Genomic DNA, 17,708 nt, shown 5'->3' on the forward strand with positions numbered 1-17,708 from the left:
AATTATACCGAACTGGAGGAAATATGAACCTCCCTAATTGTGCTTCTCTAATTGTATGCACAGATTAAAATGTTTTTGACTTCATACCCTAGGGAAGAATAATTGCTTATGCTAAAGAGACCCGAGCAATTTTATTAGATTTGCGGGAACTGTACTTGTAAAAGACGTAATATGACAATTAATATAACGGCACTAATGAACCCACAACCATTGGTCCTTTTTGTCTTTGTTTTTAAGAAGTTATATTTGTAAGCAGGAAACTGAAAAGAAGGGGACTGGATTTGATGATTTCTCGAGGTCACTTCCAGTACCAGTATTCTATGGTCATATTCCATCTTGTTGCTTAAAAATCTTTCAAATTTAATGCAAGAGTGATTTAATGAAACTATGATACTTAGCATATGCATATTGCTGCAAAAAAATAAATAACAAATACAATAAATACACATTTGTTGCAGATTTTTGGGGAAAATTTTCTAGGACCCTGCAATTCAAGGAAAAACTTGAGATGTCCTTCCAAATGTAAACTGTAATATGTTATACCAGTTAGACTGAAAGATGTGTTACCTACAAAAGTTTATGGGGGAGAACATTACAGCAAATCAGATTCTAGCCTGTTCAGAAGACTTCAATATGCCTTTAGGAAAAAAATACACCTTTATAAATAGAGGGTAAACAAAGTCTGCCCTCAAACCAAATACAAATGAACTCATGATATATTGGAGTTACTGTCACTCTGCATTACCATGAGCTGTTAAACAAGATAAACACTTACTAAAAAACAAAAATATGAAGAAAGATTTTTGAAATCAGATTTTTATTTAAAACAAAAGTTTTATTTTGAAAAAAATCAAGCCATTTAAAAATGATAATTTAACTAACAACTTATGTTAAGGCCAAAACTTATTATCTATATGAAGCTTACAAATTAAACATAAAAAATACAAGCAGTACATGTTTGCTGCCAGATTTTAATGTAAGTCATATCACTGAACTGGTGAAAGTTTTCCATAAGACCAGGAACCAAAGTGCTAAACTAGCTTTTGAAAGCAGTGCCGCATCTGCTGCGAAAGAATATTTTCTTTATTGCCATTTATATAAGTTCAATGACTTATTCATTCAAAATTAAGTAACCAACTGGGAACTGAAAATACAGCAAAACTTGTTTTGCTCTCCCAACTTATGAACAAAAACCAGATGAGAAACAATGTGCTTTAGTGGTTGAAAAATCTTGAAGGAAACGTGGGCCAGGAACAATCAGTTCAATTTACTAACAATGGATTGCATTTCCTCTGTTAAATAATATCAGTTTTAAATGCAAAACACATTTTCAAAAAATTCAAGGTAAATTTTTAAAGGTGATTTTGCTTAATAAATAATTAAATTACATTCTGCATATTAATTCCTTTGAATTTCCATCCAAATAAAGTTAGATACAAATCACAAATTTAAAAAATTATTTAGTAGTAAGAACTGTATTATTCACTTTTCTATCATAAAAAATAAAAATCAAGAATCTGAATAAGTTAAACTACATCACTTAAATAAATGTAAATAGATACAGTGCGCCTTTGTTAGTAAAGAGAAGCACCAATTTAGGCTAAATTTAATTGTGAATCAACAGGTTTTAATAGTTCTCAACCAATGTGAGTAAAAAACAGTTACTAACCTGTCCTGTAACTATTTTTCTTAGAGACACTCTGCACATGTCCATTTCATTTTAGGTGAGTGCACAGAAAGCAGGAATATTTTTCCCCATAGTAATACCCTTTGAAGTGGCACACGCATCCTGTGCATGTTCATGCTTTTAGCCAATGAAGAGATCAGAGCCGCCGCAAATCTCTATCAGTTCCTTTGCTCTGGATATTAGTGAATTAGGGTATGTCTACACTACAAAGTTAGTTCGAACTAACGGACGTTAGTTCGAACTAACTTTAATAGGTGCTACACTAGCGCTCCGCTAGTTCGAATTTGAATCGAACTAGCGGAGCGCTTAGTTCGAACTAGGTAAACCTCATTTTACGAGGACTAACGCCTAGAACTAAGGGCTGTGTAGCCCTTTAGTTCGAACTAGTGGGAGGCTAGCCCTCCCCAGGTTTCCCTGGTGGCCACTCTGGCCAACACCAGGGAAACTCTATGCCCCCCTCCCGGCCCCGGACCCTTAAAGGGGCACGGGCTGGCTACGGTGCCCGTGCCAGGTGCAAGCCTGCCAGCACACAGCTAGCAGACCCTGCACCTGGCACGGCACAGAGCCACCCACCCGATGCCCCCCAGCCCACCCCCTCTTGCCGGGACCAGGCTGGCGGCTCCCGGGAGCTTGCCCTGGACCGCAAGAGGCGGGCACCTTCCTGGGCTAGTGCGGACATCGTGGACCTCGTCCACGATCTCCGCACTAGGCACAGGAAAGTGGCAGTCTAGGGCAGGAGAGCTGCCAGCCTGGCCACCCAGGAGCAGGTGTGCATGAAAATCAAGGGGGTCCATTGAGACCCCCGACCCTGAGCCCTGAGCTTACAATGGCCGTCCTGGGTCAGACCAAAGGTCCATCTAGCCCAGTAGCCTGTCTGCCAACAGCGGCCAACCCTAGGGACCCTGGAGGGGATGGACCGAAGACAATGACCAAGCCATTTGTCTCGTGCCATCCCTCTCCAGCCTTCCACAAACTTTGGGCAGGGACACCACTCCTACCCTCTGGCTAATAGGACTCCATGGACCCAACCTCCATGACTTTATCTCACTTCCCTTTCAACTCTGTTCTAGTTGTAGCCTTCACAGCCTCCTGCAGCAAGGAGTTCCGCAGGTTAACTATTTGCTTTGTCAAGAACAACTTTCTCTTACTAGTTTCAAGCCTGCTACCCATTCCTTTCCTTTGGTGTCCTCTAGTCCTTCTTTATGGGAACTCATGAAGAACTTTTCTGAATGCACCCTCTCCACCCAACCCCTGCTTTTAGAGACCTCTATCCTGTCCCCCCTCCGTCTCCTCTTTTCTAAGCTGAACAGTCCCAGTCTCTGTAGCCTTTCGTCATCTGGGACCTGTTCCCAACCCCTGATCATGTTAGTTGCCCTCCCCTCTCCCAGCCTTTCTCTTCCCCTCTCCCACCTCCTTTTCCCAGTCTCCCCCAGTTTTGTTCAATAAAGACAGAGTCAATGTTGGAAGAAACGTTATCTTTATTTTGTACATCAATAAGAAGGGGGGCTAGGGAAGGGTAAGTGGAAGGAGGTGAGGGAGGAATGGGATACGAGCTCCCGATGGGGAGGACTGGGCTGGCTCTGCGGGCTTCTGGGGGTGGAAGCTCTCCTGCAGCCCCCCAATTACTCCCTCTCCCCAGATGGCAGCCTGCGGCAAGTGCAGCCGGGCTGATGGCCGAGTGGTGTGATGTGCCCAGTGTGGGCACTCAGGGCACTCCAAGCCAGAACTTCTTTGCAAGCGGGGCACCCCTTAGAACTGTGTGTCCGGGGTGGGGGTCGGGACCCTTTAAGCGCAGCCCTCGGCTAGCCTGAGACAGCATCTCCATGCTCTAAGTCCTCCTTTTATGCCCTGCCGGCACTGCTTCCAGCCATCCTTAAGCCCTGTTCAGAGTCCACTCAATGTGGACTTGCTAGTTCGAACTAGCAAAACACTAGTTTGAACTAGTTTTTAGTTCTAGATGCGTTAGTTCGAACTAGCTTAGTTCGAATTAACTAATTCGAACTAAGTTAGTTCGAACTAGCGCTGTAGTGTAGACGTACCCTTAGATAGTGATACAGAGAGAAATATGAGTGGGTCATGGAATGGATACGTACAACACATATTGAAGAAGAACAATTACATAATTGCTTAGTAACCATTTTTCCATCCTGGAGTGATTCTACACATCCATTCCACTTCTGGTGACTTACAAGCTGTTCAGGCACCAACAACCTGGTTACTGCTTTGCAAACAGACATGTGACACAAAAATGTAGCTGAAGCCTGATTAGCTCTTGTAAACTAACATGGGGCCACAGCTAATGACATCAAGATAGGCATGATGCCACTTTTGACTCCAAAGAAGAGCCAAGTAATCAGACAGCCAAGATAGTGCAAGATGGGGGGGAGGGATAGCTCAGTGGTTTAAGCATTGGCCTGCTAAACCCAGGGTTGTGAGTTCAATCCTTGCAGAGGCTATTTGGGGCAAAAATTTGTCAGGGATGGTTCTTGGTCCTGCTGTGAAGGCAAGAGACTGGACTTGATGACCTTTCAAGAAAGGTCCCTTTCAGTTCTAGGAGATAGGCAATCTCCATTAATTTAATTTTTAATTTAATGCCATCCTGAGCACATTGCCTGTAACTCTACAGTGGCAGCCAGGACTCCCAGGCCCCTTTGAATTGCCAGGCCATGGTGCAGTTGCCCCTTCCTTTCCTCTCGTCCCCCCACCCCACCATCGGCAGGGCTGCCGGATAAGTAGGCTGCAACTGTGTAGAAGTCTTTGTTGCCACAAGCACTGAATTCTGGAGTGGAGTAGAATACCTCTGTTGTAGTAGGTACTAGAGTTTATGAAGTAGATGGGGCCAATAAATACATCCAGCAAAACTGGAGAAGCCAGTATCGGGAGGTAGAGCAAATCTATAGCTGCTGTATCTAACTCTGACATTTTCTGTATCAAGAGACCACTACAACAGCTGTCTACAGGGTTGACCATGTAGAAGGTGCAACCAAAATAATGAATCTTTATGATCCTAAGATTAGAACTGAAATCACTACCTCTGCTGATCAGTCAAGGAAGCATGAATTATTGGGGCATGCCTAGCCAGACCTGATGCTCTACCTCCAGTATCCACATTACTACTTGTGGGTGCCACCAGAAGCCTCGAGTTTGTCTACATGGTATTACAATTCAGATTGAGCCAATGTTGAAGGTACCTCATGTGTAGCCCTGCGAATAGGACTGCAAACGTGGCAGCCCTATGTCCCAATAGTTGGAGGTATGTCCAGTCCATGGAGAAGGGAGTCTGCTTGACCTGTTGAACGAGGTTGCAGATTGCCTTGAACCTTTGTGGCAGGAGGCAGAGTCTCGCAGAGACCGAGTCTAGTGATGCCCCGATAAATTCTATCCTTTGCGTAGGCTGTATAGTGGATTTTTGTATATTGATAAGCAGGCCAAGTCGGGAAAAACATTCTCTGCTAAAGAGGCCAAAGGGGAGGACTCTGTACTGATAGTGGTCTTGGCCCATGACAAATCTGAGAAATCTTCTGTGAGATCGGTGGATAGTTACATGAAAATATGCGTCTTGGAGGTTGAAGGCTGAGAACCAGTTCCTTTTGTCCAGTGCAAGTATGGTGGTTGCCAGGGTCACTATCCTGAATCTTATATTGTGAATGAAGTTGTTGAGTTTCCTGAGCTCGAGGATCTGTCTCCATCCCTGTTTTTTTGGCTATGAGGAAATAATAGGAGTAGAATCCTCTCCCTCTGTATTCTTTGGCGACGGGTTCTATTGCCCCTAACGGGAGTAATTTTTGCACCTCTGCCCATAGTAGGGGCTCATGAGAGGGGTCCCTGAAAAAGGACAGGGTAGGGGGCATGGTTATGAAGGGGATGTGTGTGACCTGATTTGATCATTTCTATGACCCATTTATCTGTGGTAATTTGGGCCCTTTGTTGGCAGAAAGATCTCAGGTGGTGATGGAAAGTGACACTGGAGTGCACTGGTAGCGTGGGTTGGTCGCTCAGACCCGTGACCAAAGCTTCAAATTTGGAGGTGGACTGATTTGTGGAGAAGTGGTTTTTCTGAGTCCTCCTCCTGTTAAATTGTTGCTTAGGCCAGTTATATGGCCTCTGCTGCTGCCTGTAGTAACTGTAATTATAGTCCCATGGCCTTTGGTAGAAAGTATATTTGTGTTATTGGGTAGGGTGTACATCCCGAGTATGCAAAATGTTGTGCGGGAGTCCTTTATAGTGTGTAGGATCTCATCTGTGCTGTTAGCAAATAGTTGTTTTCTGTCAAAGGGGAGATCCTCCACCCTTGCTTGAAGTTCTCTTGGGACCCCTGATGATTGTAGCCACTAGGCCTTATGCCTTACAATGGCTGTGGCTCTAGCGATGGTGCCATAGTTTTAGCTATTGAATAACCCTCCTCAATAATGGATTGAAGGTGAGGTCGTTTATTATCAGGGAGATCCTGTAGCAGGTCTTGTAACTTGGCATAATTAGCATGGTCATAATTGGGCAGTCCTTTTGGGCAATAAAATGGCAAATGAAATTTAATGTGAATAAGTGTAAAGTAATGCACATCAGGAAAAATAACCCCAACTATACGTACAGTATGATGGGGGGTAATTTGGCTAGGACAAATCAGGAAAGAGATCTTGGAGTTATCGTGGACAGTTCTCTGAAAACTTCAACACAGTGTGCAGCAGTGGTCAAAAAGGCAAATAGGATGCTAGGAATTATTAAGAAAGGGATAGAAAATAAGACACAGAATATCTTACTGTCCTGTATAAAACTATGATACGACCACATCTTGAATACTGTGTACAGATGTGGTCTCCTCACCTCAAAAAAGATATTTTGGCCTTGGAAAGGGTTCAGAAAAGGGCAACTAAAATGATTAGGGGTTTGGAACAGGTCCCATATGAGGAGAGGTTAAAGCGACTGGGACTTTTCAGTTTAGAAAAGAGGAGACTGAGGGGAGATATGATAGAGGTATATAAAATCATGAATGGTGTGGAGAGGGCCGATAAAGAAAAGTTATTTATTAATTCCCTAAATAGAAGACCTAGAGGACACCAAATGAAATTAATGGGGAGCAGGTTTAAAACTAATAAAAGAAAGTTCTTCTTCACACAGCGTGTAGTCAACCTGTGGAACTCCTTGCCAGAGGAGGCTGTGAAGGCTAGGACTATAATAGAGTTTAAAGAGAAGCTAGATAATTTCATGGAGGTTAGGTCCATAAAAGGCTATTAGCCAGGGGATAAAATGGTGTCCTTGGCCTCTGTCAGAGGCTGGAGAGGGATGGCAGGAGACAAATCTCTTGATCATTGTCTTCGGTCCACCCTTTCTGGGGCACCTAGTGCTGGCCACTGTCAGCAGACAGGATACTGGGCTAGATGGACCTTTGGTCTGACCCAGTACGGCCGTTCTTATGTTATTGGTCAGAAGGGCTGTATAATTTGATATACGGAATTGAAGTGTGGCCGAAAAGTCCACTTCGCAGCCAAAGGTGTCAAGCCGTTTGTGTTCTTTGTCACGGGGCATCGATTTAAATTGTGGGTACTTCACCTTGTGATTTACTGAGTCTACCACCAGAGAGGTTGGCTGGGTGGGTGCAAAGAGAAAGTCGAGGTACTTTGCAAGGATAAAATATTTTCTGTCCGCTCTGTGGTTTGTTGCTGGAACAGAAGCTGGATTTTTCCACAAAGCATCTGAAAGTTCAATGACAGCTTCGTTGATAGGTAAAGCTATCTTCAAGGATGCTGTGGGTTTTAATATTGTGGGTAATTTATATTGTTTATCCTGAACCTCTTGTAAAGTGATGTCTTGGGATTTTGCTACCTGTTTAAATAATTCCTGAAATTGTTTCAGGTCAGCTGCCGGTGGAGAAGAAGAGATCTGGAAAACTGCTTCATCCTGCCTGGACCTAGGCTCATGTGAGAAACGCTCTGAATCTGAGAGAGTAAGTTATCATTCTCATTAGAACCCACTTGAGAGATTACTGAGGGCGGTGGGTAGGCAAGGAACGTGCAGAAATTATGGGTGAGCATATCGAAGTGTGCTGTTGTTGGGCTGTAAAGGCTGTGTGCCTTGAGCTGTAGGCCTGGGAGCAACGTTTTCGGTACCCTTGCCATGCATCCCAAGGAGTCCAGTGAGGCTAGAATTGATGTGGGGGATACATCCATAGCTGGTTAGACCACAGGGGATGCTGCTGGTCTCTGTATGAATGCCAAGAAGACAGTGATAGTCATATCAGCCTGAGGAGATTTTTGTAAATGCCGCGTTTTGTGCAGCACCTTTTTATGCTGCGGTGCTGGGAGGGCGTGATCAAGGTCAATCTGCCCCATTTGTTCAGGCACCGAGGGAGAGCTCATAGGAGCTGATGGTGGAGGCATATGCGACTTTCCTGAGGCTGCTGCCTCATTGGCGCCAGACAGAGCAGCAGTTTAGACTCTGCCTCAGCCTCAGCATTTCTCCACGGTGCCAGAAACTGATGGCACCAGGGAACGCGAGGCTCTGGGCAACATTGATAAGGAGTGTACTGGGGAAGCCCTTGCGGCTTGAGAGCCTTTGCAGGGTCAGGAAGCTGCCCTGTCAGAGCTTTTGCTGTCCCCGTGCCTCCTCTGGTTTGTCTCTTGATGGTTGAAGAGACTTTTCCCAGAGTAAAGTTTTAAGCCACATTTTGTAGTCTTTTCTGGTCCTAGACATCGTATTCAGGCAGTGAGGGCGCTTATGTGCTGCATGATACTCCCCATAGCATTTGTCACAGAATGCATGGCCATCTGAGGTAGGCATCAAGTCTCTGCATGAATCGCATCATTTAAAGTCGGGGGAACCTGGCATGCTGAAGAGAAAAAAGTTGTCGCCGCGGCAGCAGCAGCTTTTTTTTTTTCTTAAGTGTAGCAAACCTTGAAAGAAGCTATAAATGACTGAACTATGAGGTAAAAACCCTAAAACAAATTGTAAAATTCTTATTTCCTGTTAGAAAGAGTGCTGCTTTGAACTCTGTCTTCAGCCAAGGACAGTTGAAAAGGAACTGACGGGACTCTCGCCATGTACGCACTCCACAAACGGCAGGGGGATGAGATGCTAGGTGCACAGGTGCAGCGCGAGGGGCACTGCTCTGCAAAAATCTCCGATCCCTGGTGCAAGGATGCACCAAGACCTGAGTGGAGGACCCACAGTGACACCACTTGCTGAAGAACTAATTATTTACTACTTACCAAATTTAATAAACTTTCTCTGGAGGAAAGAGAGAGATTATATAGACAAGTATAGATACTCAGAACCCTGATCACAGGCGGCGAAAAAGAACTGAGAGAAGGAGAGTCAGGGCAGCTCCTTTCTACCATCAGGTAGCAGCAAGTGGAGGAAGGCAAACACATTATCCCAATGGTACTGCTATGAGAAAACATCTTCCATTTTGGTGCACTCTGCATATACAACCTGAATCAGAATGGATATCCATTGCAATCATGCAAAAAAATCTTTTTCAGGAAAATAACTAAAATGTACACATGTAAAATACAATTAAAATTTATTGTTTAAAATAGCTTCCTGCTTGCTGATCTGAATCGTAATCAAAATTAGTTATCTGAATTGGTTTGATTTAAATCAATCCACCCTGCTGTCAGGCAAAAATGAAACAATGGTCTCAAGAATAAAGTCAACAATCAAAGGAAATGCTAGTGAAACATCTAAATAGGTGACACCAAAGATATGCAAAGGACTACTGAATTTTCTAATGGAGACAAAATAAATTTATATATTTTACTATCCTAAACATAATACCTACAAACTTTCTTCTTTCTCTAAAAAAACTATTACGCTGTAAGGAAATTATCAAAAAACTTGTCCTAAAAATATACTGTACTATAGAAGACATACAAGACAACTTTAATGTGGCAAGTAGAGTAGAAAATTCTAGCAAATTCTCAATGTGATCTAAGACATTTTAGCCACATGTAAATTAACTCCTACTATATGTTGAGAAACCACCATATAACAAGAATTGAACAACTTCAAGTGACGGGAGCCAATGAGGATGGGCAAACATACCCATATGGATTTTTTGGAACAGTGGTAAAAGAGGAGCCCCTAATCAACTTAGCAAGTCCAACTGAAGCAAGAAGCTCCCCTAGTGGCTTCTTTTTGAGCAACTGCAAAGAAATATTGTTGAGATACTATCTCAGGCACAGCAGGCTACTTTATTTTGTATCTTCTCCAGAGCAAAACTGTGTGTGAATGGTACTAGGCTAGGACAGAAAGAGCACACTGGTTTTGATAAGTAATGAGGGCAGTTCTTCAGTTAGGCACCCAATTCTAATAGAATGAACTACATTTGCTATGGACAATGATGCACTACTTACATTATAATGTCTTGTATACAGACCTTTTCATTTTCTGTGCTTTATTAGATCCTTCAAAATTAATAAAGCTAACAGACAGTATATTTTACATAAACTTTTATCTAGAAAGAAGGGAGAAAGCATTCAAACATACACCAAATTTCTATTATACAGCTGACTAGCATCCTGAAAAGCTTGTTTAGCTCTTGTTAGAGATACAGACAAAACAAGACATGCACTCCTACAGTAACTGACATGTCCAACTGAAAACTCCCTGGAAGATTACGAGGCCACAGCTCCTCCTTAGCAGTCTACAAAAGAGTAGGAGCTTGCAGGGCAGGGCAACTGGTACTCAGGGTTTGGCCTTTCGGTCATGCAGATCCATAATAGTCAGGGTTCCCTGGCCTCCATGTATGGCGCCAGACTTTCAATCGGGTAGAGCTATAATAGTCAGGCATCTTGGCCCCTAAATAGGGCAGGTAAATCAGTGATTAGGGCTCTAGCCTTTCAATCAGTAGGGTCCTGCCCTTCCAATCAGGTAGAGCAATGCTTCCTGGCCCTTAAACAGGATAGGGTAACCCAAACCCACCTAAGTTCTCATGAAAAAGATGAACACCACAGGCAGGCTATGGACTTAGATAAGGGTTCATGTTACAAAGCACAGGTCTCCTGGCCCATGGAGGGAAGAGTACTGCCACCCTAAGGGTAGGGTAAAGCGGCGACGCTTGTCTGCCCAACTGTCCTGCATCCCAACCGAGGGCCCCTTCAGTGTTGGAGAAGTCTACCACTCACTATCTACCAGACCACTGCCTAGCTCCAGTGGATTACTTCCAACACTCTGCTTTAGGTATACCTGCATACACAGGTCATCTTCCACTTCCCTTGAGTACATTCGCAAAAGTACCAGTAGCAGCTCCTCAGTGTTAAGACTCACTGGAAGGTCTGGTTGGTCCCTGGACCAACAGCAGTTCTCCCTGGTGCTAGCCTCCAGGCACGGGAAAGAAACATCTATCATCTCCGGCAGCTTCCTCCCAACTGAGCAGCTAGACCAGCTGTTTATAGTTCTTCTTCCGGCCCGGCCCCACTTCCTCCAGCATGCAAGGTGTGGCCCTCTTGGCTCCACCCACCAAGCTACTTGGGGTGGGTGGAGCCAGGAGGGGAGACCATACCTTGGTGTCTGAGGGGGGGCCATGCCTCATTGCTATACACTCTCACATAGCCTTCCCAGCAGAGAATAATTAGACAGTTAGAATAATTTCATGCTGTGATCCAATAATTTGACAAGGAGGTCCATAATAGAAAGTCCTTCTCCTGGCAAACCTCTTCACAAATCAGAAGACAAATAATTAAGGTAGCTACTTGGCTTAACTCTAAGTGACATACACTGAGGAAGCTGAGGTTTATTTTTATAGGGTCTCTGCCTAAAATATTATCCCTACGTACAATATATGTATATTTGTGATCTGCTACACTGATGTATCCTGTTGATCTTCTCTGCAATATTAATGAAGTTCTTTATAAATTAAACACTCTTTTGGAGTTGGCAAAACATCATTTTCAAGCTTTTGGAGATAATGGTTTCTATTGTAGAAGAAAAAAACATACAAAACAACTTCAGTCTGACATGCATTTTACTCTGTCTTAAAGATATTTGATGTAGCAGTTTTTACTTTATTGTTATGCTTAATCCTATAACATACTCCATTCTGAAATTTCATAAAATATGCTACCTACATGCAAATCATCTTGCAAATTAATAAAGTATAATTCATTATGAATATTTACCGCATGTGTTGATTGTGGAGCTAAGTGCTGCAGCTCCAGTGGAAAGGCCACCTTTTGAAACTGCAGACACTACAGAAGGTGTAGAAGATGCAGGAGATGAAGTAGCTGTAGTAGAGGAGACTAATGATGATGTTAGTCGCTCTCCTGACTCCATATCTATAAGAAATAGAACATAAGAAATATTTTTCTCCCCATTTCTTTTAATGAATGACATGAAAATTGTAGGGAAACCACTCACCAAAATACAAATATACATGGAATTATACTTACACTGTTTAAACACACAAAGAGGGAAAAAACTGCTTTACACAAAAGGAAAGGAAGATGGACTTGTATATTACCAGAATTCTCCAAATATGGGTCTCTATTGGAGTTATGTGATATCAGTTCATAAGCAGTTTCATCATTAGTGGGCTCATATACATTGACCTATGAATATGACCCAGAGATATATAAAGGACATCCTTCCCTGATCTTACTCAGTTCCTCTGTTTCTTGTAAGCTAGCTAGAATACTCCAAAGAAGTAGGGGGGAAAAAAAGGGAGGACCAACATGGGTTTGTATATAAAATATACTTGGAACATAGTACTTCCAGGTAAAAAGTCTCAGATGGGTAGCTGTGTTAAAACAAACAGTCCTGTAGCACCTTAGGGTACAGCTAGACTACGTTTTTCTTTGGAAAGGAGATATGCAAATTTGGCACTAATTTGCATATCTTCTTCTGATAGCTTTTTTGAAAATGTTTTTTTCTTTCGAAAAAGAAAGCAGTTTAGATGCGGTTCTTTTGGAAAAAAAACAACCCTTTTTTGAAAGATCCCTTCTTCCTCAAAAAATAAGGTGTGCAGGGTTCTTTTGAAAAAGGGTTCTCCCACCCCAAAAGAACAGCGTCTAAATGGCTTTCTTTTTTGAAAAAAACGCTTTCAAAAAAACGATCGGAAAGAGATATGCAAATTAGCACCAAATTTGCACATATAATTTTGAAAAAAGAATGTACCCTTAGAGACTAACAAATGTTTTAGACTATGAGCTTTTGTGGGTAAAATCCACTTCAGCAGATGAGTTGTAGTGGAAATTACAGAATTCTGGGTATATATAACAGCACAAGGAGTTACTTGTCAATAGTAGGACCAACACTAATGAAGCTAATTAAGTCAGGATGGATGTCTCATTCACAGTATTTGATATGGACATGCAAATATCAGACCAGGGAAATTGCCTTTGTAGTGCATTAACCAGTTAAGATCTTTATTCAAACCTAAATTGATAGTACTGAACTTTTAAGTAAACTCCAGTTCAGCTGTTTCTCTCCATAATTGGGTGATAAAATTCTACTATAGAAGGATAGCTACTTTTAAATTCATCCATCCTGATTTAATTAGCATCATTAACACTTGTCTCATAACTGACAGGAAACTTCTTTTGCTATTATATATACCCCGAATTCTGTAATTTCCACTCCAACTCATCTGCTAAAGTGGGTTTTATCCACAAAAGCTCATGACCTAATAGTTGTTTTTACTTCCGGTTCAGTAATTCATGTTTCTCCTTCATGCAATTGCCTCTCAACACAAGCTGCAGCCTTATAACCTTATTCATTTCAGTGGGTGTAGTGTGGCTAAACCTGTCTTTGAAAACGTCCCAAAAAATCTTTCTGTGATACAAACGCTTCACTGCTTAATAGGCCATCTGGATAATTTCTAGGCAAAGAGTTCAACTCTTGGGGTTTTCCTTCAAGGCTATAAACAACAAATGTGATGAACTCAGAAAGGGTTTGGTCCTTTCCACTTGCAGATAATTTAGGCTATATAGGCTGATCATGCATGCTATCAGGTGCTGAAGAAAATACTGAAACAAAATAGGATTTGATTTTATCGAAACTTGGGATATCACCTTAGGCAAAAATTCTAGATGGGAATGCAGCACTACCTTATATTTGTAATCACTGCATAACAAGAGTCCATCATTAAAGTCTGAATTTCACATGTTTCTAAAAAAGTAATCTTTAATGAACAAACCGTAACAGCCAATACTCCCAGTGGTTGAAAGGGAACAGAGCAGGAACATAGTAAAAAAGTTCATTTGCTGAGAATTATAATGCTAATAAATTTGGAGAAAAGGAGTAACAGGTATAAAATAATTGGCAAAAATATTTCAGATCCCTATTTATAAAAATTGAACTGTTTTAAACTAAACTATGAATGACAAATCTGCACTCTTGTAAATGACATAAAACAAGAACGTCAAAACCAAGATGACAATTAACTACTACCTATATTTTGATGGAATCAAACTGATAAAACTGTGACCTTCCTTAATGACTTCCCTGAGAATGGTACCTTCTTCAAGTCATACCATACAGTTCTAACTGTAAAGAAGAAAAAGGAATTACACAAAAAAGTAGCAAAAAAAAAGGAATTACACAAAAAATTATAGGTCACGGAAATCAAATTTATAGATCCATGGTTAGGTGATAGAAAACTAAACAAAATATTAACCTCCCAAATGGAAATTCTGTAACCGAGAAACTAATTTAATATAGCTGGAACTAGTTTCATTTTATAGAAACTCAAAACAGCAGCCCCACGCAGCCAGCCACTGAACCAGCTTATTGGTTTTATTCTTTACAACCCAATTTATTACATAGAAACTTTGCTCCCTCAGGAAATCAGATAGCATTGAATCTGCAAATACAGAAACAAGCTATCAAATAGCTCAACATAGTGCCAAAATTTTTGATTACCTCTTGGCTACTTAGGTTCCAAATATTTTCCTATAGGACAGGAGCAAGCTGACTTTACACAATGCAGAAGGTGAAAATGCCAGATAACTCCTGACCTTCGTCATTTCACCAAGGCTTGACAGGATTAAAGTAAGCAGCTCAGATTTTAAATTCAGTCTACCTTTTCTATAGATGCTTACTACATAATTACTAAAAGAGTCACTCCACAACTGAAAAACAAGTCACGATAGTGTTGTGGCTCTGGTCAACAACGTTCAGGCTGTAAAAATCTGGTTGGCAGCACAGTGGGGTTGGCAGGCCCCATGCTTAGCTACAGGGAAGCAGTCAGCATGTCCTGGTGGACGTGTCCCTAGGTGGAGGGGCAACCAAGGAGTATCATGCTCTGTCCGACCTGAAGGTGCTGCCCCAATAACCAGCTCCACAGTTTCACTGGCCAAGAATCTCAGTGAATAGGAGCACCACCTACAAGCGGAAGCAACAAACAGAACCTCTGGCTGTTTTTCACCTAGAAGCTTGAGGGATATGTCCTCTCTTCCCTGGAGCAGCTTGAAGTCAGTGCAACCTGGAGCCCACACCCCAATGCTCTACCCTAGCCTAAAGCCTCCTCCTGTACTCTGAATCTCTCATTTTGGATCACACCCCAGAGCCTGTACCCCCTTCCCATGCCCCAATCCTCTGCCTCAGCCCAGGCCCTCTTCCACACTCCAAACCTCTTGACCCTACCTACCCCAAACCAGAGCCCCCTCTTGTATCCCAAACCCCTCACCCCAGCCCCACACAACCCCAGCCGGAGCCCTCACCCACTCCTACATTCTAAGTCCCGGTCTCAGCCCAGGGAAAATGAGCAAGTGAGGGGAGAAGTGAGTGACAGAGGGAGGGAGGATGGAGTGAGTGAGTGAGGGAACAGGGCAAGGGTGTCCAGTTTATTGCAATTAGAAAACTGGCAACCCTAAAATTTAGTGATGGATGTTCTTAACTCATTTGTAAAAATCATTGGGAAACTCATGCAAATGTATACCATAAGTTCATCACTCTGGTCTTGAAACCTCAAAATTTCTCTTAAAGATAATCAAACATTTTAATATTCCTTAAGTGATTCTCTTTGCCACACCTGTAATCATAGTACTGCATGTTGCAAATAATTTAGTATTTTCATTTTATTTTGAACTCCAGTATATACATTTGAAGCTTTAAATACGAATTCTAATCATGCTCATGCCACCTCTGTGTCTGAAGCTACCATTACGTATACATATCTGAGATACTGCTCTACTGTTTTGTATGTTCTAAAATGGCAACTGACTTAGGGCGTGTCTGCATGGTGGAGTAATTCACTCTAAAGGCATGTGATTTCTATAGAATATTAATGTGTTGCACATTATTTGGTACATGTAGAGCCTGCTGGTTTCCTTTAACATAGAATTGTTTCAAACAGCACTACACTGTAGACCTTTCTAGTGTGATCTTATGCAGCACTGTTTGAAACAGTCCTATGTGAAAAGAAACCAGCAGGTTTTCCATGAATCATGATCCTTTAGAGTACATTACCCCATCAACTTTGGTTGTTTAATTCTTTATGATATCCTCTAGGAACTGCCACATGGGACCAGCTTACTAGTATAGATTTAAATATACACAACAGAGATGCCTATAATGGGCAAAAAGCTTATGCTAGGTCAACTGTCAGCCAACAAAGCCCACATTACAGATAGGATAATAATGTCTGGATCTACCTTAACCTACAAAAAGATCACATCTGTTCACTAACACCTAAAGAAAGATTTTGTAATCGATAGTGGCACATATACAAAGTATCCATTAATTAAATGATAAAACAATTGCCTACCTTTCTAAATTCATGTTATGTTCAATCAAATGTGTTGCCAGACTATCAGCATTTTATTTTAGAGATGATTCATTACTATTACATGTATGTAAGGGAAACTGTATTTCAACTTTTTCATTATTGTTGTAATATTAATTTGCAAAAGGCAAGACAAAACTAAGCATTCATGTCTACTAAGAACCTTCTGATAAAACATTTCATACTCTTTCATACATTAAAATACTGCTTCCTCAAACTAATCAATTGTGTAAGTAGTGCATTTTTTAAAAACTAATGGTAAGTCGTTGAAAGTTTATGATGCCTTGCATTATATACTGTACTTGGGAAAATAGCTTCAATAAAATACTATAAGACTTGAAAGGATACTTAAAGTTTTCTATGACTATGTTTTTATTAAGATTATTAAGACATTCTTTGGTAGCATTGGTAATGTAGCACAATGTCAACTGAAATAATTAGACTTACACAAATTTTCCTTAACAGTAACAACAAAATTAATATAATGTAGCATTTCACTCAGTTTTTTTTTTAAACTCGGTACAGTACATTTATGTTTCTGACAGGATTTTGAACCTAGAAAATATTGCTCTGTTCCTAGAGACATAGTTCTGCTTTTAAGGCACAGCCTTAATTGTATTTTGTTTGTCTATTGCTCTAAACCACAACAGATGGTTGACACTGTAAAAGATAATCTGTAAGAGTCATTAATGAGGATCAGCAAAAATTAGATGATAGACCTCATGTCTTATGTAACTAACAACTCTATGAACAACAACAAAATTACAAAAAGCCACCTCTCTTTGTGAAATTCAACAAGTAATCCTTTGGTGATTTACAGTACATTTTGCCAACTAATATTTAGATCTGTTGTAACTTATTAAAAAATTACAAATTTTATGCAATTTCAACCAAAGAAGTTAAATGGAGGACACAGGTACTTCTGTTTAAGAAGCGCACATGAACAGTTTATGCAAGTTTTCCTTAAACTCTCTGCCATGAGTGGAAGTTTATCTTCTTGCCTGCTTATTACTTAACTGTCTTTACAAAGTAAATGAATAACAATTTGTGAATGCAACTGAACCAACAGAAGAAAAAAAACTGAACTAGATGTATCTTTTATAAGCAAGCAGTCTTTTCCCTTCACATAGGGAAATTTAAATTCTGATTAGTAAGCATGATTATTAATAGAACATACAAAAAAAAATTCCAAGTCCAATGGAAAAGAAAAATACTCAAATAAAAAAAATCGCATGTTAACAATTTTATACAGTAAATGTCCCAGTAATTAAAATTCCATATAGTGTTGTTAAAACTATATTCAAG

The 17,708-nt window shown here is 41.0% G+C and overlaps 1 protein-coding gene across 27 annotated transcripts in view; it reads right to left on the reverse strand.

The window, feature by feature from the left end:
- The window catches only part of BAZ2B (bromodomain adjacent to zinc finger domain 2B), a 337,721-nt gene that overhangs the window by 182,222 nt on the left and 137,791 nt on the right, over positions 1–17,708 (reverse strand). For 26 of the 27 annotated variants that reach the window (XM_075933462.1, XM_075933451.1, XM_075933455.1 and 23 more), the window contains one exon: positions 11,800–11,955. In XM_075933462.1, the coding sequence (XP_075789577.1) occupies positions 11,800–11,953 (154 nt within the window). In that variant the 5' untranslated portion in view covers positions 11,954–11,955. Of the gene's footprint in view, positions 1–11,799; positions 11,956–17,708 lie in introns of those variants that run through there. The other variant, XM_075933474.1, reaches the window with a different exon arrangement.

The sequence above is a fragment of the Pelodiscus sinensis genome, chromosome 7, assembly GCF_049634645.1.
Source record: "Pelodiscus sinensis isolate JC-2024 chromosome 7, ASM4963464v1, whole genome shotgun sequence".
Classification (NCBI taxonomy): domain Eukaryota; kingdom Metazoa; phylum Chordata; order Testudines; family Trionychidae; genus Pelodiscus; species Pelodiscus sinensis.